The sequence below is a fragment of the Phyllopteryx taeniolatus genome, chromosome 14 (genome assembly GCF_024500385.1).
Source record: "Phyllopteryx taeniolatus isolate TA_2022b chromosome 14, UOR_Ptae_1.2, whole genome shotgun sequence".
Taxonomy (NCBI): Eukaryota; Metazoa; Chordata; class Actinopteri; order Syngnathiformes; family Syngnathidae; genus Phyllopteryx; species Phyllopteryx taeniolatus.
Genome location: NC_084515.1, coordinates 21893729 through 21915852, shown reverse-complemented (window position 1 = coordinate 21915852; position 22124 = coordinate 21893729). Strand labels below are relative to the sequence as shown.

At 41.0% G+C, this 22124-nt stretch overlaps 1 protein-coding gene across 6 annotated transcripts in view; it reads left to right on the top strand.

Annotated features, from left to right (window-relative positions):
* tox (thymocyte selection-associated high mobility group box) overlaps positions 1–22124 on the top strand; it is an 89851-nt gene that overhangs the window by 64307 nt on the left and 3420 nt on the right. For all 6 annotated transcript variants that reach the window (XM_061797866.1, XM_061797869.1, XM_061797867.1 and 3 more), the window contains 5 exons: positions 9013–9258; positions 12143–12376; positions 14308–14388; positions 14478–14972; positions 21302–21456. In XM_061797866.1, coding sequence (XP_061653850.1) covers positions 9013–9258; positions 12143–12376; positions 14308–14388; positions 14478–14972; positions 21302–21456 — 1211 coding nt within the window. The remainder of the gene's footprint in view (positions 1–9012; positions 9259–12142; positions 12377–14307; positions 14389–14477; positions 14973–21301; positions 21457–22124) is intronic.

Here is a 22124-nt window from a genome sequence, read left to right as displayed (position 1 = left end):
TCTCCAGAGTGCTCAGAACCGCAGACTGGGCCGAAGGTTCACCTTAAAAAAAGACAATGACCCCAAGCACACAGCTAAAATACCAAAGGAGTGACTTCAGAACAACTCCGTGACTGTTTTCTAATGGCCAGCCATAGCCCTGACTTAAACCCAATTGAGCATCGCTGGAAAGACCTGAAAATGGCTGTCCACCAACGTTCACCATCCAACCTGACAGAAGTGGAGAGGATCTGCAAGGAGGAATGGCAGAGGATCCCCAAATCCTGTTGTGAAAAAAAGACTCATGGCTGTATTAGCTCAAAAGGGGGCTTCTACTAAATACTGAACAAAGGGTCTTAATACTTATGGCTGTGTGATATTTGTTTTTTCTTTTTTAATAAATCTGCAAAAGTTTCAACAATTAAATTTTTTTCTGTCAATATGGGGTGCTGTGTGTACATTAATGTGGGGAAACTTAAATGTTTTTAGCAAATGGCTGCAATATAACAAAGAATGAAAAATTTAAGGGGGTCTGAAAACTTTCCGTACCCATTGCAATACTAAATGAAATAGTTTTAGGGTAATATATCATCTTACCAACTACCCTCATAGGAAGAAAGGTTTATACTGAATTTTAACAATATGCAGTTTAAATTTGACAGTCAATTGAAATAGGTGTTTTTCACTGTGACTGTGAGATGTGGGAAATAAGAAGTTTAGCTGTCATTGAAACTGAGGCATGTGTGGGGGTCTGTAAAAGATTTCTCCCATCCTTTGCAAAAAGGAAACTTTCTCACCTGTCAGTCTTAAACTTTCCGTCTCTGTCTGCTGTCTCAGTCTCTATATTAGATGTACCAAAAACTGAAATAGAAGTAGGACATTAGGGCAGAATCTTTTATCAATGTACATTATACAGTATGTCATCTCTATATTTCATCACAATAATGTTCACCCGAGACCTTAATATATCAGAAAATCTTATAAGACTTCGGCATAGTGAGCATCTTAATGATTAACTCTTCAATTGTTTCTCTTTTTATGTTTTTTTTTGTGCGTGATGTCATATAGGGAGAAGGGTAGCAGAAGTGGGACACGCCTCTCTGCTCAGTATAATATGGTCAAATCCACAATAACATGACATTAATAAGAAAATAACTTTTTATATTTACAATGGGAAGTGGGAGTTGCTTTTTTTGCAGTTAAAGGTATGAAGTACAAGTAATGATGGCTTTCTGTTAAGGAGGAGTACACTTGGAATGGGAATTGATAAGAATTTAGCAATTCTGATTCAGAAACAACCACTCTCAGTCACATTCACACCTACGGGCAATTTAGAGTTGTCAATTAACCTACTCAATCCAACTATTAAGCAGGGGTTGATTGGTCATGCCTGGAGAGTGAGGCACAAGGATAACGCAATAGAAAAGCGACTGTTGTTCTGTTACGTCTCGTACGCTAAAATAGTCAGAGCTAACACAATACCCCAAAATAACGATATTAAGGATGTTCAATACGACTTTTTTTCAGGCCGATACCAGTACGTGAATACACTCTTGAATACTCACCGATACGATACCAATATTGATACCACTTGTACTTTTGATATATACAATTTCAAATAACCCAGTAACATATAATTGTGAACAAATAGTTGCGTTTTTTTGACGCACATTATGATTCACCAATGTATCAAATCACCACAGTGTAGCGCCAACTAGTGGCAAGGAGGACTGACTCAATGTCAGATTTTTTTCCCTTAAGTATCAGTGGCTGGTATCGGCAGCCTTTGCGAGTTCCTAGATACCGAGAAATAAGGCTGGTATGAGCCCGATGTCGATACCAACCGAATCTCTCTCAGCTTGCCATTTAATTACTTTTACTTACAGACTAGTATACTGCATGTCTACAAATGTGATGTGACAACATGAAAGAATGTTTTACAATCGTAGGCCTCCACAGTTGTAATGGCACTGGATATAAATCCTTTCTCACAACCCTTTTTTTAAAATCGTAAAATAAGTTCAGCCCACTCTTAAATTAGGTTACAAGATGATGTTTTCTCTTCTTTCTTTCATTTTTCGTTATTCATTTGCATTTCAGTGGCACTAATCTGTTCCACCTTTTGAGTGTGCAAATTTTTTTGTATTTTTTTTTATTGGCTTGAAACTTTTTTCCATGACTATTTATCTCAGGCTCTTCCTTTTTGCGTCTTTCTTTCAGTTCTCGCTTTTATATTTCCATATTACTATACATTTATTGCCGGTCCATGATTTATGGTTGCCTAGCAACTATGCCTGGCTCAGCCTAATCGGGGTGGAGAGAGTGGTATAGAGATTGTGTGTACTGTATGTGTGTTTCCAATAGAACTAAGAAGGTAGGCCAGACCATATTGAGATCCCAGTTGCTCTTTGAAAGGGTTTTGACATATTTTTAATGATTACTGTACCTCACATTCACACTTACATACTGCAGAGCTCCGATGCAAGATTCTGACCTGCAAATTGGGAGAAGCTCAAGGGCATTTTGAGACATGGAAAGAAGAAGGAAGAGCAAACCATCAACCTAAAGATCAGTTCGTGGTCACTCTCATTCGTCAGCCCATCTATTTAAATACATTTTGAAACAAAAAAAATGGAACCCCACAATTTTTTTTACATTGCACTCCATTAACCTTTACTCCAGTAAATGATCGATCAGTGACAGTATGTTTCTGATAATGACATGCAAATTGAATACACTTTTCTTTTATCGTATTTCATTTTGAGATTTTGACTCAAGTTATCCATCAATGAATCAAACTTTATTTGTAAGCGCTTTTCATACAAGAAAATGCAACACAAAGCGCTTTACATTAATTAAAAATATAAAATCAAACCCGCCCGCTGCTTGTCCACGAGGATACAGATACGCACATGCACATACATACAGGTTGAAAAAAAAAATACTGTAATGACCTAATAAGCTGAGGTTGAGTACAGAGCATCCAGAATTTTTTACGTTGACTTGGGCACAAAACTGAATTGAATAACGAGCGCTGTATTGTGGCAGTGAACTCACCTCAGCTCATTTTACAGGTTAGCTGCAGTTTTGCATAGTGAACAAATCTTCAGTTAGAGCCTTCAAACTGTTTCAACGGTTTACTGTCAAAGTAAACGTGAAAAAGAGAATTACATGTTATGTATTTAAAACAACCACATAAATTTGCCTTTAAGTCTGCTAGCTTAATGTTAACACATAATGGGAAATGCCATAGACCTATTAGACGGGCTAAGGAATATCGTCTTTGTGGAGGTGTTATAACACTTTAATATCCATCCACCCATTTTCTGAGCCGCTTCTCCTCACGCGGGTCGCCGGCGTGCTGGAGCCTATCCCAGCTATCATCGGGCAGGAGGCGGGGTACACCCTGAACTGGTCGCCAGCCAATCGCGGGGCACATAGAAGCAAACAACCAGTCGCACTCACGTTCACATTAGTATATTTGAGCAAAAAAAAAAAGCAGTGCAGCAACATGTAGACAGTCAACATAACAATATGCACAAGCATACATTCTTTATCTTCTGCGAAAAACGACTAATATTCCTGCTGATTACTCAGTCACTTACAGTAGTTGAGTAAAACCTGACTGTATTGTACTGCCGCCTGGTGGCCAAGTCACACACACCAGAAGGAGCATCAATGAATTAATCATGATGCACTAATTGTTATTAATGTATGTATATATATGTTATATTACTGTATGTTGTCCATCCATCCATTGTCAACACCGCTTATCCTGGTTAGGCTAGCAGGATGCTGGAGCCTATCCCAGCTGACGTCCGTCGAAATACTGTATGTAGTGTAGTACAATATTATATATATTATAGAGTGCTATTTTTCTTATTTAAAAATACATTACAAAAATGTTTGTTGTTGGACGGAGGCTGAAATGTATTAATGGCATTTCCATTAATCTCAGTGGGTAAAGATGATTTGCAATACTAGTGTTTTGAGTTATGATTGTGGTCATGGAACAAATTAAACTTCTATCTTAAGGCAACACTGCATATATCTTTCTTTTTTAAATAGACAGTACAGTACCGCAACCCCACAAAAACCAGATTCTCATATGACCGCCGAACATTTCGTGATGAATCCAAAACAAAGCAATCTTCGCTCTGCTGTTTCTTATTGAGACAACCAGGGTAAAGGGTAGCCTTGTAAAAAAGTTAAAAAAACATTTTCATCTATTTTTCATCTACAGTCAGGTCCAAACAACTTGTTGTGTGCCCCTGAATACTGAGGTAGTGTACATGAAATGGCTGTAATCTCTCAATGTTACCTTTATCACCATTTCAAAATCCCTTTGGTGGTAAATAAAGGCAAACGCCTAACAACTCTCACTGTCCAAGTACATTTGGACCTGTACACATTATATGTTTATAATATTTTGTGTATGTTTGACAAAATGACAACAAACAAATAGTCATCTAAATGGATTAAATGGAGCGTTAAAGGGTATTTAGACAAAGGTAGAGTCTCAACCGACCAAATGCCAAACCACTATAAATATTTTTTTCTACATTTTGGCTCGCAAATGCATCATTATGACGCCTTCTCCCTTGTTAGACCACCGAGACTTGCCGTTCCATCTACATTGTAAATGCCACATCTGCATTCAGAGACCGCAGCCGGTAATCAGGTTCTGGTAATGTGTTCCCACAAGGGGGACAGCACACCAGACCGCATCCGCTATTAGGTGATGCGTACTAAGAGGAAACTGTGAACGTAGGCATCGAGCAACTGCCATCTGAATATATGTGAAATGAGGTGTCAAGGTTCCACCGGACGTTAGCTACCATAACTTTTGCTTTCCTTAGAAATGGGCAGAAAATTTAATGCACTGATGACGTAAGAATACTAAATTGTTATGGCACAGTTATTAAGTACAGTGACAAACGAATTTATGAGGCCACCACCTATTTGTCTCGGCATCATTAAGTGCTTTATCGTGGACTGATTAATATCATTACTACCTTTTATGAACACTCTTCTTTCAATTTATTGTCAAAATGGCTGTGGTGAAAATGGTCTATTTTGTATAAATGAGTTCAGACACGCTGACATTTTATTCCTTTTTTGTCAAGATTTATTATTAGATTCACCGTCTCTGGGGAAACAGTTGTTTTGAAAGACAACACTGCGCAGTAAAACATGACTGTCTTCACACAGGTGGGGTAGTAAAAGTGTATTAACCCATGTAAATAGCATTCAAACAAATGATAAAGGACCGGGATACATTGCACGGGGAGTAATTATAGCTACTTCTCTGGAGGGTAATAAAACTATATTGACGTACCTGCGCATTACTATTAACTGATGAAATAAATGACTTTATATGGAGCTTATTTTCTCACTTGCTTTGCCTGTTGCCATGGTTACCTCAGATGTCATTAGTTTCTGTTTGAGAGGTCACGATGAGCTACATTTGATGTGGCTTCAATAGTATCTTGTCCTTCTATTCAGTCAGTATATTGCCGTTCTATATTATGCATACAATATATGTTGCACTTTGTGGGTGTTTTCCCATTTAATTTTCTTTTTTTTTTTAAGTCATATCAGCAGTTAGTTACATCAGTTATTGAATTGCATATAAATGAGTCCTGATTGAAATTGTATGCATGAGATTTTTTGAATGATCTTGTTGTTTACCTATCCGAAGTGTTTGATGGCACCTTTGACGAGCTCTCCTCACTTGGGGCCATATTCTCTCATCTGCGTAAGAGGTCAAAGGAGCACAGTTGTGCGCTTTTCTGTCTGGCCAGATTCTTCCATCCACTCAAGTCTGTCATTTACGGCTATAAAATGTGGGGGTTCCCTGTCAAATCTGGTCTTCTGCATATTTAGAGGCTGTAGTGTGTCAAGTGGCCTGGGAAGGTTAAACATTGTATTCCAGTTGAAGTTTGGGTGCAGAATGTACACCACACGTACAATTTTTAAAATAATTGTTATTGTAAAAGAGAAAATATCGTGAAAGAGACATCCAGAAAGCTATTGAATGTATGGAGAGAGTCAGAACTAAAGATTCTATAAAATTCTCATTCTCTGTATATTACACACAATATATTACAGTATACCGTATATAATATACATTGCAGGGGTTGCTAGAGAGATAGCATCTTATGTGCGGTAAATGAAAGTAACGGCCAGCGTTAAAGGACAAGCCTTTGGAGTTTTTGCAAAGAAAAAAAAAGGTGACCACAAGATTTCAATGCCAGTCCATCAAAATATGTCTAGGTGAAATAACAGTTGGTCAGTGGCATAAAATAGGTAGGGGACCCCTTATCTAGCACGATAGGCACACCCACTTTTTTTTTTTTTTTGATGGATGTCCAAACATGCATTCGGTCATAAGCACAGTATTCTGATTAAATGACTTTCATTTGATTTATGTCATACAAAACTTAAAAAGCATGCTCTCCTTCAAAGTGGAAGTGTAGCTGGACCGTCCTGCACGTCCCGACTGGCCGACTAAACACTACAGTACATCAGCTACATAAGCAGCTTTCAAATGTAGTTCCATATCCTTTACACTGATTTCAATGTTGTTCAGAAGTCTCAAGAAAAGTACATGTTCCAGGATTTCCACACAGCCTTCTTCTTTTCCTTTGGGCTTGTCCCTTTTGGGGTCACCACAGTGCGTCATCCTTTTCCACGTTAGCCTGCGAGTCTCTTGCATCCTCCTCTCGAACACTAACTGCCCTCATGTCTTCCCTCACGACATCCATCAACCTTCTCTCACCACTGTCTTATAAACTTTGTCCTTCATCCTTGACTCTTCTGTCACATAACACACCTGACACCTTCCTCCACCCGTTCCAACCTGCTTGGACCCGTTTCTTCCCTTCCTGACCACACTCACCATTGCTCTGGACGGCTGACCCCAAGTATATAAAGTCCTCCACCCTTTCTATTTCTTCTCCCTGTAGCCTCACTCTTCCCCACCCCCCCCACCCCTCTCATTCATGCACATATATTTTCTTACTTCGGCTAATCTTCATTCCTCTGCTTTCCAGTGCATGCCTCCATCTTTCTATCTGTTACTCCACCTGTTCCCTGCGTTCACTGCAGATCACAATGTCATCTGCAAACATCATGGTCCACGGAGATTCCAGTCTAACCTCATCTGTCAACCTATCCATCACCACTGCAAACAGGGAGGGGCTCAGGGCTGATCCCCGATCCAGTCGCACCTCCACCTTAAATTCCTGTGTCACACCTACAGCACACCTCACCGCTGTTCTGCTGTCCTCGTACATGTCCTGTATTATTCTAACATACTTATCTGTCACTCCAGACTTCCGCATGCAGTACCACAGTTCCTCTCTGGGTACTTTCTGGTCCTCCACACTTGCCTCTTCTACTCTCTCTTTCCTCATTCATCAACTCCTCAAAGTATTCTTTCCATCTATCTAGCACACTACTGGCACCAGTCAACATATTTTCATCTCTATTCTTAATCACCCTAACCTGCTGCACATCCTTCCCATCTCTATCCCTCTGTCTGGCCAACCTGTATAGATCCTTTTCTCCTTCTTTAGTGTCCAACCTGGCATACATGTTTGGCCTTTGCCACCTCTACCTTTGCCCTATGTCGCATCTCAATGTATTCCTTTCGCCTCGATACATAACACCCTCAATTTCAAATTTCAGCCTCATCACTCGATCTGATATTCTTTTCATCTCCAAGACATTCTTAGCCAACTCTTCTTTTAAAATAACCCCGACTCCATTTCTCTTCCCATCTACACCATGGTAAAATCATTTCAACCCTGCCCCTAAACTTCTAGCCTTACTGCCTTTCCACCTGCTCTCCTGGACACACAATATATCAACCTTTCTCCTAATCATCATGTCAACCAACTCCCGTGATTTTCCTGTCATTGTCCCAACATTCAAAGTCCCCACATTCAGTTCTAGGCACTGTGCTTTCCTCTCCTCGCTTTCCACCTCTTCTTCTTCTTCGACTTCGACCCACAGTAGCTGAATTTCCACCGGCGCCCCGCAGGTTGACGGTGCCGGTGGCGGACATCGTTAACCCGGGCCACGACCGATCCGGTATGGAATTCTTTGGATGAACGCTCATATTTGTTTGGCAAAGTTTTAAGCCGGATGCCCTTCCTGACGCAACCCTCAGCATTTATCCGGACTTGGGACCGACCTACAGTTTGCACTGGCTTGTGCCGACCCATAGGGCTGCATTGATTTCCACACAGCCTACGTTGTCAATGAATCACACCTCTTTGGCGTTTCCATATTTCGCCACATCTTCCACGTGGTGTGTGTATGAGAAGTCTGGACAGATGAATGCGCCTAAAATGAAGTACACAAGTCAAGGCAGTTAAAAAAGGACTGAGGCACCAACAGGTGAATAGGGCCTTGGAGCGCAGACACAAAGTTAAATCCGCACACGGACAAAATGGCAATTTGATTTCTTCTATCAATTTTAATTATTGCAGACTAATAGTGAATCTGCATTAGAGGCCATGTTCAACCAGACGGCACTATTTGTTGACATATTTCATGTTTAGTTCATGAAAGTGCAGCAAAAATCTACAAATGCATTTGTCAACAATGTCATTTATGTGTCTTGTTGAACTTTTTGTTTCCATTGGCTCTCTGTCCAAGGGCATGACCAGCCCCTAGTTTGGCATTCAAACATTGTAGTGGGTGGGGCTGGACTACGCCATTTTAAATGTTTCTACTGTGTAGTTATGATTGCACCATATGAATTTTGCCATCCAGACGTGTGCCATGTCCACGAAAAATAATCAAACAATTCTGATCCCCAGTTGTGAAGTTTTATCATGAATTATAAATTATTTTGATTATGTGCACTTTCAAGAGAATTTTGATTGAGGATCTAAAGCACTTCAGACAGTAAGAGGAGTGCACTATAGTTTTCTGAGTCAATCTAAAAACGTCACAAAGTCAAACTCGAAACTTGAAATTTGCCACAGTTAAGCACCCTTTTTACTTCTTATCTTCACACAGATGCAGCAGATGGTAAACTCTGATTCTCGGTTTACCAGCAGCCAACAGCCCATTGAAGCGGCGCTCGGACCCAAAAACCCGTCAGGCATGACCCAAGCGAGTCAGTTGTCCACCATCAACCAATCCCAGCTGGGACTCAGTGGGAACTCTGTTACCCACAATTCTCCATCTCCTCCTGGAAGTAAATCAGCTACGCCATCTCCGTCCAGCTCAGCACATGAGGACGACAACGATGATGGATTCAGGGTAAACAAACACATATAGTAAAATACACAAATCAGCTGTTTTTTTGGGGGGAGATTTGTGTGTGCATGTGCATGCATAAATGCACACTTGAGATAATACACTCATTCCCCCTGCACAGAAAGTAAATGTAAATCAGCTCCCTCCCTTTTGGGTGACTCATACTGAAAAAAAAACGTGTTATTGCTGATATTCTGGGGAAATTAAGCAGTTACAGTTCTGCGGAGTAATATTTACCCTCTTTTTTTCTCCATTTCTCCCTGGGTATTATGGACAAAATGAGAAGGTAATATTGACTTTAGGCAAGGTGGAAAATTACATTTTTAAAAATTCACTCCCACGTGTTTAAAAAGTGACTGCTTATGTGAAGTTATGGATAGGGGTGACACTGCACAATAGTCAGTAGTATTATTTGCTCAAATGTCAATTATGAATTTCTGATGAACACATTTTTTCGATTCACCTTGCAGTTAAAATCTTCAAAGGATGAGCAAAGACAAAATGATGAACAGTAGATGTGAAACAAAAAATGCAGTATTGCATGTGCAGTACTTAGTATATACAGCATGCATCCGGCACTGTGTCATCAATGCTCTTTGCTTGCTGTAATCGCTGTAATGAGTCAAATACACAGTTCCGATGTTGTGTATGCACACACGAGTCGCATTTCATTCTCAAGTTTAATTAAGATTTAAGCACCAAGGAACAATAAAAAAAAGGTTCTTGAGAAACACAAATTATCCTTCACCAGTGGCGGTTCAAGAATGTTTTACCTAGGGTGGCAGGAGGTTCAATTTGGAGGCATTCTGGAAAACTCTTCTGCTCCTGTATAATGCATTTTTACAATGCATGATTTTGCTTCTACCCATATGATCAAAACATGAAGTATTATCTGTATTTTGTTAGTTTTTTTCAAAGAATTATTCTGAAGTTAAGCACTTTATTTTAACACGTAATACTTTCCTTTTATTTACTTGCTCTTATTTTGAAATTCACAGCCCTACTTTTATTTAGTAAATGAGAAAACAGTTGTGGTCATGTGTTTGATTTCCCGAGCAGAATTTGTACGAAGGGTACAATACTTTCAAGAAAACATGAAGGGCCAGGCAAAACACATTTAATTTTATTTTAATGGGATTCAAATTAAACTGTCAAGCATTTCAGAAAAGAATAATCATTAAAAAAACTTAACCGTAAAGAAATTAATGATGGTTGTTGTTCAATCATCAGTTGTATTTATTAAAAAAAAAAAAAAAAAACATTTTCACAAATTCTCATAGGGTATGTAAACTTATGAACACAAATGTACATATGTAGTGAAAGTGCAATGAAAGTGTAGGCTACACCTTTATCATAACCTCTAGGTGGCGGTGGCATATTGGAATGAAAGTGTACACCTTTCTCATAACCTCTAGGTGGCTGTAGCATATTGGAATGAAAGTGTACACCTTTCTCATAACCTCTAGGTGGCAGTGGCCTATTGGAATGAAAGTGTACAGCTTTTTAATAACCTCTAGATGGCGGCATACATTTATAAAATGGGAAAGTTTTTTTCATTTTCCCCCTATACCTATGTGTAATGCGCAACATTGACTTTTGACATTTTTTTGGGGAAGGGGGGTGTTACTGTTAAATTATACACAAGAAATTACGTTAATTGTTTATGGCAATAAAGCAAAGAGGATTGCTGTTAGTAAATACCTGGAGTCGCTCTTTTTAAAAACCTAAGACCAAGTCCAAAACCTTAGTGTTCTAATAGATTCCGACCTGACTTTCAACAGTCATATCAAATCAATTACTAAAACTGCCTTCTACCATCTGAAGAACATATCCAGAGTGAAGGCTTGCATGTGCCAAGTAGAACAGGAGAAGCTCATCCATGTTTTTATCTCAAGTAGACTTGACTATTGTAATGGTCTTCTGACAGGACTCCCCAAAGAGCATTAAACAGCTGCAGCTCATTCAGAATGCTGCAGCTCGGGTTCTGATCAGAACAAAGAGGTCAGAGCATATTACTCCAATTCTAAAGTCTTTACACTGGCTCCCAGTCAGCTTCAGAATCGATTTTTAAAGTTCTGCTACTGCTCTATAAATCATTAAATGGTCTAGGTCCTGCCAGCACGGTGGATGACTGGTTAGCACATCTGCCTCACAGTTCTGGGGACTGGGGTTCAAATCCCGGCCCCGCCTGTGTGGAGTTTGCATGTTCTCCCCGTGCCTGGGTGGGTTTTCTCCGGGCACTCCGCTTTCCTCCCACATCCTTGCGTGATAGGTTGTTTGAAGACTCTAAATTGCCCGTAGGTGTGAATGTGAGTGCGACTGGTTGTTTGTTTCTATGTGCCCTGCGACCGGTTCAGGGTGTACCCCGCCTCCCGCCTGAAGATAGCTGGGATAGGCTCCAGCAGCCCGCGACCCTAGTGAGGATACGCGGTAATGACAATGGATAGCTGGATGGATGGATGGTCTAGGTCCTGAATACATGAAAGAAATGCTAATGAAATATAAATCCATATCACCAGATCTCTGAGATCGACAGACTCTGGTCAAATAGTGGAGCAGTCCAAAGCAAACATGGGGAAGCAGCATTTAGCTGTTAGGCTGCACACAAATGGTTAGCACATCCCCCTCACAGTTCTGGGGACCGCGGTTTAAATCCCGGCCCCTCCTGTGTGGAGTTTGCATGTTCTCCCGGTACCTGCGTGGCATCAATATGGGGTGCTTTGTGTCCATTAATCTGGAAAAAAATGAACTTAAATGAGTTTAGCAAATGGCTGGAATATAAAAAAGAATGAAAAATTTAAGGAGGTCTGAATACTTTCCGTACCCACTGTATATCATATCTTTATACTGCGTCCTTTGCTAATATCATCCTCCTTTGTTTAAGCAGGGCAATGGAGGTGAGAAACGACCAGCAGCGTTTGACATCTCCAAGAAACCCAAGACGCCAAAGAAGAAGAAGCGAAAGGACCCCAATGAGCCAGTGAAGCCGGTGTCTGCCTACGCCTTGTTCTTCAGGGACACTCAAGCTAACATTAAGGCCCAGAACCCCAACGCCACCTTTGGAGAGGTGTCAAAGATTGTAGCCTCCATGTGGGATGGCCTGGGAGAGGAGCAGAAACAGGTATTGTTGTTATTACAGAAGATTTTCTTTCAAGTCTGATTTGGTTATTTTCAGTTTTTTGTAATCAATGGTCCATCAAGCTTTAGCATTAATGTGGCATCGCTGACATCAGAATGTGAAAGAATTAAAAAGCATAAGCATCCATCCATTCATTTTCAATACCCCTTATCCTCATTAGGGTTACGGGTGAGCTAGAGCCTAGCCCAGCTGATTTGGGGGCGAGAGGTGGTGGAAACACCCTGGACTGGTCACCAGCATCATAGGGCACATATAGGGTAGGCCAGTGATTCTCAACTGTTGGGCCGGGACCCAAAATTGGATCGCGGAACCATTTTCGGTGGGTCGTGGACAGGTAGTAAAACATTACATGGGGTTTTCGGTTTACAACGGCATGGACATACGACATTATGAGGTTGCAGATGGCGGAAGAATATGTTTTCACGCAGTACAAGAAAGCCCCCTCAGTTAGGGCCTAGTCGTAAATGTGTAGTCAACTAGCCAACTATAGCCTAGAAGTGTTTTCTTGCACAAATATTTCCTGTAATTACACTTTTAGTACTGCATTGGCATAGGTATGTGATAGACTATGCATACAAGTCACCTCCAGCAGTGAAATATTTAACGTTTACCCCAGGTAGGACTTGCCTTTTATTTGGCAAATAACTTAACAGGCATGCTTCAGAAACGTAATTACTTGAGGCATGTAAACTTTAAAAAAATGGCACAGATTTTTTTTTTACAGCATAATTCAGACTGTTAAAACTGGTCTACATTCTTCATTTCCTAAATTATTAATGTGAATCAATTTTGCTTCTATTGCACATTTACCAACCGCACAGTTCGGGAAAGTGTCAAAGTCTAAATGTTGCAACAAATATGATTTTACAAAATCTTATTGCAAAAGCAACTTTGCTGTTGTTCATATTTGTCTGTCTTTATTTAGAAAGAAGAAAGAAAATACAAATGTTTGAATGCAAATACAGTGGAACTGAAAAGGCCACACAGTCAAACACAGTCTGTTCCTGGTTAACCTATTATTATTCGGATTTTGATACAAATATTCCCAAATTATGGAAAGGGTCACACTATTGCCATCATAAAATCCTTATAAATTGTGCATTTTAAGATTCCCTCGACTGGGAACATTAATATGTAAAAACAACAAAACACACAGCCATAACTTCAATGAGAAAGTAATAATTCAGAGGGGATTCCCATTGCAGATTAGCCTTGTGCTTAAAATTTTAAATTTTAACAATAAAGTATTGCGGTTGAACTCCAAATTGTGCAACTTCAGGTGCGTTCCACATTACATTCACAATAACTGGATCCAGAGAACGCATACCTGACAAGTCAGCTGTATTGGACCAGCATGGAGACCATCATTTATAGTTACAGGATATTTTCTGAGCATATGCATCCATCCATCCATCCATCCGTTTTCCTTACGTTGCCCTCCCAAGGGTCACGGGTGTGCTGGAGCCTATCCCAGCTGACTCTGGGCGAGAGTCAGGGTACACCCTGAACTGGTCACCGGGCAATCGCAGGGCACACATAAACAAACAATCAGTCGCACTCACATTCACACCTACGGGCAATTTAGAGACTTCAATCAACCTACCATGGATATTTTTGGAATGTGGGAGGAAACCCTCCGAGAACCCGGAGAAAACTCACGCATGCACGGGAAGAACATGCAAACTGCACACAGGCGAGGCAGGATTTGAAGCCAGGTCCTCAGAAGTGTGAGGCAGATGTGCTAAAATCTCATCCACCGTACCACCGCATATGCATGTAAACACCTACTTCTATAACTGTACAATACTACAGTATATGTGTGCCTAATGGTTCAATTGCATATGCATAAAGTGGTTTGAGTGTAAGCAGTGGTACGGTAGTGTCAAAATGATATGTTATGTTTGTGCCTGAAGGCGTATAAGAAGAAGACAGAGACCGCGAAGAAGGAGTATCTGAAACAATTGGCTGCCTACAGGGCCAGTCTGGTCTCGCAGGTATACCACACGCATACACACACGCATTCATACACATTGTGATGCCTCCAGGACATGACAATAAAGTGATTGTCTTTTTCATTCTACAGAGTTACAACGATCCATCTGAGATGAAGCCGCCCCACTCTTCCTCATCGTCCTCTTCGTCCTCCGCCTCCATGTTCACATCCAAGCCATCTGTCTACACAGGCCAGCACCCTTCCTCCAGCTCACTGGCCCACCCGCTCCCACCCCCCCAGCACCCAGGCATTTACATGCCATACCCTCACCCGTCAAACCTCACCCACCATCCCTCGAACCCCGGCCTTGGACACCCTCACCTCCCCCCACCGCACGCTCAGATCCATCCCCAGCTCCATGCCCTGTCCTCAAGAGGGACAGTGCCACGTCCCAGTTTGCCTCACCAGGGAGGGCTGTCCCTTGGCGGTGTGGTGCAAGCCTCCACCCCACCTCATCAGGTCAGCCCTCCGCTCCACAGCCAGGCACACCTGGGTGGGCTGCACAGTCCACACCAGCAGCACCAGCAGCATCAGCAGCTCAGCGGTCACTCACTGGGGATGACACACTCTCCAGCCATCGCACAGGTCAGCACCTATTAACACCTATAAAAGTCATGTAATGACTCAAGCACTTCACGCAAGCAACTTTTAACAATGCCTTAACAATGCAAACACAACACAGGTGCCCGAGTTGGTCCCCCAATAATTATAGACGCCTAAAGTAATTGCTATATGGTTCCTTTGTCAGTAAAAGATAATCATAAATTATGACGCATTCAAAACAGACAAGCACCACTTAGACCAGGGGTGTCCAAACTTCTATCAAGGGCCACATACAGAACATCCATCCATCCATCCATTCATTTCCCGAGCCGCTTATCCTCACTAGGGTGGCGGGATTTCTGGAGCCTATCCCAGCTATCTTCGGGCAGGAGGCGGGGTACACCCTGAACTGGTTGCCAGCCAATGGCAGAGCACAAAAACAAATCAAATAAAACAAAATATTCCCTGGTCAAAATTCGGTAGACGTAAACTTAAAGTTCAATTTTAGGACAGAGTTTTGCCTTTAAAAGGTTTATTTAAAAAAATAAAAATAAAAAAAATAATAATTCAACAGAAGTGCACATCTTTCGTTTCTGCTAAAACAACAACAAAGTTAAATGGTCATTCAAAAGAGCTAAAACTCCCAAGTACCCTAAGCAAACATCATTCTGTACATAAGGCCATAACATTTTGAACATCTTCGTGCATAAAATAGCACATTGGCCTCACAATACCTCAGTGACTACTACTTCTCGTTCGGCCAGTTGCTAAGACAAACTAGCCCGTTCACATTACCAGAGCTCAAGGCAGCTCTCTTTTTTGTAAATACAGTATGTGACCTGCAAGTGAGAACAGCCTCTCACATGGAACAGAAGATACTTGCGGGCCAGGACAGACAGATGTGGGTGAGTCCCTGCTCGTCAGTTTCGTTGATGGTTGCCCTGCTACACTCGTCTGAATCAGAGTCTGAAATAAACTGAAGAGAGAAAGAAGCTCTTTTTCTGTGCTGGCTCCTGTGTGATGGTATCCTTCCACTGTTCCAGTACGGCCTCAAGGCTGGTCCAAACCTCTGCTCACTGTCCCTTTGCAAGACATTTTAAATACTCAAAGCGTGGGTCAAGCACAGTGTTCATCTTGAGCCATTTATGGTTGAGTGTAGTTACACGTTGGGATAAGTCCTTTGGGAATGCAGTCTTGAATTTCACAGTGTAGGTTGAGACGGAAGCCTCTCCTCAGTGCAAGACACATGAAAGCCCGCATGGAGTTTGATAAAAAACACATGAAGGACTCCAAGATGGTGAGAAATAAGATTCTCTGGTCTGATAAGACCAAGATAGAAATTGTTGGCCTTAATTCTAAGTGGCATGTGTGGAGAAAACCAGGGACTGCGCATCACCTGTTCAATACAGTCCCAACAGTGAAGCATGGTAGTGGCGGCATCATGCTGGGTGTGTTTTTCAGCTGCAGGGACAGGGAGACTGGTTGCAATTGAAGGAAAGATGAATGCGGCCAAGTACAGGGATATCCTGGATGACAACCTTCTCCAGAGTGTGCACAACCTCAGATTGCCCCGAAGGTTTACCTTAGAAAAAGACAATGACCCTAAGCACACAGCTAAAATACCGAAGGAGTGGCTTCAGAACAACTCCGTGACTATTTTTGAATGGCCCAGCCAGAGCCCTGACTTAAACCCAATTGAGCATCTCTGGAAAGACCTGAAAATGGCTGCCCACTGTTCACCATCCAACCTGACAGAACTGGAGAGGATCTGCAAGCAGGAATGGCAGAGTACCCCAAATTCAGGTGTGAAAAACTTGTTGCATCATTCCTAAAAAGACTCATGGTTGTATTAGCTCAAAAGGGTGCGTCTACTAAATACTTAGCAACGGGTCTGAATACTTAATGCTGTGTGATATTTAAGTTTTTCTTTTTTCATAAATCTGCAAAAATTTCAACAATTCCGATTTTTTTTTTCTGTCAATATGGGGTGCTCAATGTACATTAAAGAGGAAAAAATGATGTGTACAACATCGGCGACAAGAGTTGATCCGCTAGTATATCTTGTATTGTAGCTAATTAGTTTACGGATGTTAATGTTAAATGTAGTAAGCGACAGAGCGATGTTAAGGATTATGTCACAACACAGAATGAACTAACTTCAAATTCAGAAATAGCCAATAAAGAATATTGTATTTAATATTTTCCTGGAGGATGCATTTTGGATTAGCCTTTAAAGTTTGTAAGGTTGAAAAATGAAGTGAAACAGACAATGATTTTAGTCAATTCAATTTTAGAATGAAAGCACTTAAAGAGGAGGATTCTATTCATGTGGCACAGCTTGAAGCAGGCATCAGGTGCAGGTGGAGATGGGCCTGGCTCAAGTTGGAGCCCAAACACAAAAGCAAAGAAAGGAGGCAAATTTAAGTATAATCTTAAATTTGTACGTCAACATGTACTTGGAAATAAATGTTTTTCTGTGTGAACACAATTTATTTTGCCTTATTGTACTCTTCAGAGTCTTCCAGATTGCTTAATTTATGTTAAATCCTCCAGATCCCCCCTACAATGTTTTTTTTTGGTCACCTTTTTAATGCCTTTGGTATTTGCATGTCTGTGTCTTAAAAATCACCAACAGACGCTCCTCTGTTGTTTTGGGCAATGCTTTTCCACTGCCCCAACAATGCGTCAGTCTGCAATAAATCTCTGTGCGATAAACATGGACAGTGGCCAAATGGTTCCAGGTGGTGCAAATTGGTTCTGCGTGGTGCAAATATGCTTTTACTATATTTTTTATTGCCTCGAGGCAGAAATTTTTGCATCAACCAATTTTTGTGGTCGATTTAGCTGAGTTAGGCAATTTTTTTTTTCCACAACCCTAATATATTGTAACTGCCTCCAAACTTCAAGTGCAATGTGATATTTTAACCTTCCCAGGAGGCTTGACTTTTGAAGTGCGTAAGAGGAAAAGTTTTTAAACTGACGGGAGAATGTGCGCAAGGCCAGATTCGCCAGGGAACTCCCATATTTCAGGGTTGCTCCACCCAGAGTTCATATCTGGCATGAAGCAGCAGAAATGACAGATTAAAGTGGATGGGAGAATCTGCACAGCCAGATAAGTGCGCAACTGTGCACCTTTTCCCTCTTACGCAAATGGGACTATGCGCATACGTCCATAGTGTGTAGTGTGTCGAGGTGACCAAAACAGCACACCAAATATGTCACATATCTACGTCAAGAATCCAGAGTTTTCTCGCCCAAACCAGATGTCTGTCGTAGTACCAACACTGACCTGTGAGATTTAGCATTGTCCCACAGGGTATATAGTGTGACAGAATATACAAAGAAGAGTCCTTGTAGAAAATGAAACGGAAGAATCTTGGCTAACTCTTAGCTTCTCTCGTAACTACACTGAGGTGGAAAATTCTTCCTGTCATTATTAATGTGGCAAATAACTTGGTAAACACTGTCCAAACACTGAGCACAACCGAATGCTTCTCAATGTGTGTCCGGCAGCAGCACAAGCTGTCGTTAATTTCACGTCACAATCGCAGAGTCCCTGGTGAAACCAATCTCGTTTGCTGCACAGAAACATAAATAGTGAACAGGTTTGACATTTACTATTGTCGGCCCAGACCGTTTTCCGAGCAGATCAGAGACGAAAATCACTCTTAACATACACCACACCACAGAAAAATCGGTCAGGGGGGGTGTTCAAATTTGGCCCGACTATTGGTATGTTTATCGGTTTAGTATGGCTTTAGGATTCATATTACACCAGCCTGTTTCTGATAAACACAGTCTACAATCTTCTTGAGCTGAATATAGGGAGACTAACAGACACACACACACGCGCACACACACACTCACACAGGGAATTGGATGTGAGTCAGAGATGGAGGGAATCAACAGTACCTCAATTTACTTGTGGACCTCAGAAATCCACTGAATGAAACTGATCGGAATTCAGATAATGTTTATTATTCTGTTCATCCTGGTGAAAAGATGTTTTTTTCCAACTGAAGTTACAGACTGGATCTTCTGTTTGCTAGTGGATTAGTCGACCTAAATTGATTAATGATATGCAGTAGAGCAGTAACATCACAGAAATTAATTGTAGCAGGATGCCTTATTATCCATCTGTGTTTCTGTGACTGTGCTAATCTAGCCACATTCATTTAACAACTTTTATTTTTAGGTATGGTACCGATATGGATTTTTTAGGCTGATGCCGATTCCGATATTATGCAGAGTAAAATTCTTAACCGATAATCGGATGATTACCATAATTTCTCGTGTATAATGCCCATTTTACCCCCCAAAAATTGTCAAAGGTCAATAGTGCGCATTATACATAGGTATAGGGGGAAATGAAAAAACTTTCACATTTTATCAATGTATGCCGCCATCTACAGGTTATGAAAAAGCTGTACACTTTCATTCCAATGTCACCGCAACCTAGAGGTTTTAAGAAAGGTGTACACTTTCATTCTAATATGCCGTCACCTAGCGGTTAAAAAAAGGTGTAGCCTACACTTTCATTCCAATATGACAGGGGTAGGTATGACTGCATATACTGTATGTACAGTTGTGCTCATAAGTTTACATACACTAGCAGAATTTGTGAAATATTGCTTTTTAAAAGAAGACTGAATAACAACCATCATTAATTTCTTTATGGTTATGTTTTGTTTCATGATAATGCTTTTCTGAAATGCTTGACAGTTTAATTTGAATCCCATTAAAATAAAATTTGTTTCGCCTAGCCCTTCATGTTTTCTTTAAAGAGGTGTACCCATCTTAGAAATTCTGCCAGGGTAATCAAACATATGAGCACAACTATGTGTTTTCTCATTTACTAAATAAAAGTAAGGCTGTAAATTTCAAAATAAGAGCAAGTAAATAATAAGTATTAATAATAAGTATTACATATTCAAATAAAGTGCTTAACTTCAGAATAATTGTTTGAAAAAATACTGCATGTTTTGATCATATGGGTAGAAGCAAAATCATGCATTATAAAAATTCATTATACATGGGTAGAAGGGTTTTTCCAGAATTTGGAGGTCAACTTTGGGGGTGCGCATTATACATGAGAAATTACGGTAATTAAAAAAATATATAATGAATAATAGAATTTATTTTTTGGACCCTTGACGCTTACAACAATAAATATATGAATTACAGGTCGAAAATTTGACTGTTTTAAAATATTTGGTCCTTGAGTATTTGTTTAATTTAACAATGAGAGAAAAATTAGCAAAAACAGGCTGATTTTATTTTGCCGATTTATTTTTGTTTGTTTGAATGTCATTATCTGTGTCTTACAGTTTGTTGTAATGTGTTAACGTATAAAAAAAAGTTTAAAACAAAATTTAAAAATCAACTGATTTTTGGCGATTAGAAAATGGCTAATATGGGCCAATTAAATCGACCGGCTGATTAATCGGTCGGGTCCAAGTATTTATTTTTACATTTTCAGGCACTTTAGGATAGCCTGTAAAAAAGCTAACACTGCTGGCTATGACAAAGTGTTTGGGATAGCATTGTGATGCATGTGCTACATTGTGATGTTCCGACCTTGGCTTGGATAACTCTTTCATGACCTTGTTAAATTTGAATTGAATATGCACACTCTGAACTATATGCATGTACAGAACATTACTGTAGCATAATTATTTGGAATGAGCCACTTTCAAGCAGTCTCAAAAATAAAGCAGGCCAAATACTGTATATATATATATATTGCCCCCCAAAAACAGGAAGAGAACAATGTTACAGAGCTCCAAAGTTTTTCTTTTCCTCTGAGTGGAGAGTGAGGGGAATTGTGTGGGGGGAAGGGAAAGACAGAGACAAAAGAGGCAGATGGGGTCTTTGTGAAGGAGTGAAGGAGAAGAATTTGCTCGACAAAGGATGAATAGGTGAGGTAGGGAAGCAGAGGGGGAGAACCCAACCACCTGCTGTCCTCCTCTTTCACACACAACACTCCGATTAACTTCCCTTTCAGCCTCCTTTCTGTATCTGCATGCGCACACACACACAAACACACACACACACACATACTTCACCGCATTGGCTGATTTTACTCTTCAAGTATCTTGCCATTAGAGACATGAGCTCCTGTTCACCTCCCTCTCCCTCTCTTATCTCCTCATCCTGCAGTCAGCAAGACACTCCAAACTGTGTAATTGATCATCTTGATGGCTGCTATTCTACGCCCACAAATCTACCAACTTCCATTACGCATGCACTCAGTCAACTCTATAACAGCCTTTGGAATATGAATCTCCACGTCCATAGCTCAGAGCATTACACTTGCGCTCACTGACGTTTCTCTGAACGATTGTTCACGCCGCTCTTTGATTTTATTCCAGGCCTACTCCCTCCAGCCGGAGTATCAGCCAATCGGAGGAGGCCTGATGAATAGCGGAGCGGTAATGTCATCATCAGTAGACTACCACCAGCTGAGTCGACACATGCCGAACCATCACCCGTCTCTCGACTGGAGCGGTGATTACCATGGCAACGGGTAAGTGTTCAGGGAACATCACAAGTCCAAGAAAGTGTGCCTTGGTTTCTTCAAGCGTGTGGTCTATTGTTGCATTCCAGACTGCTGGAAAGTAAGATATATAGAATACCATTTGGACAACCAGTCTCAAAGTGTGTCAGTCCAAAGTAAACAAAAAACATGGCTGACAATACTGAAAGACAAGCTAATCTTAACTCAGTGCTCCTTCTTGTGAAACCGTCCATCCAACCGTTTTCTACACCGCTTATCCTCACTAGGGTCACGTGTACGCTGGAGCCTATCCCAGCTAACTGTACACACCCTGAACTGGTCGCCAGCCAATCGCAAGGCACATATAAACGCAACCATTCCCACTCACATTCACACCTACGGGCAATTTAGAGTCCTTAATTAACCTACCATACATTTTGGGGATGTGGGCGGAAACCGGAGTACCTGGAGAAAAGCCACGCAGGCACGGGGAGAACATGCAAACTCCACACAGGCGAGGCCAGATTGGAACCGGGGTCCTCAGAACTGTGACGCAGATGTGCCTTACGAATGCCTGTGTGTGTGCGTGCGTGCGTGCGCGCGCGCGTGCCAGGCAGTAGTTGACTTCAGCAAACCCATTTTCAGCGTCATTGGATTGACAGGTGAAGGTTTCACATTAGAGTCCAGCAGGTCGAGGG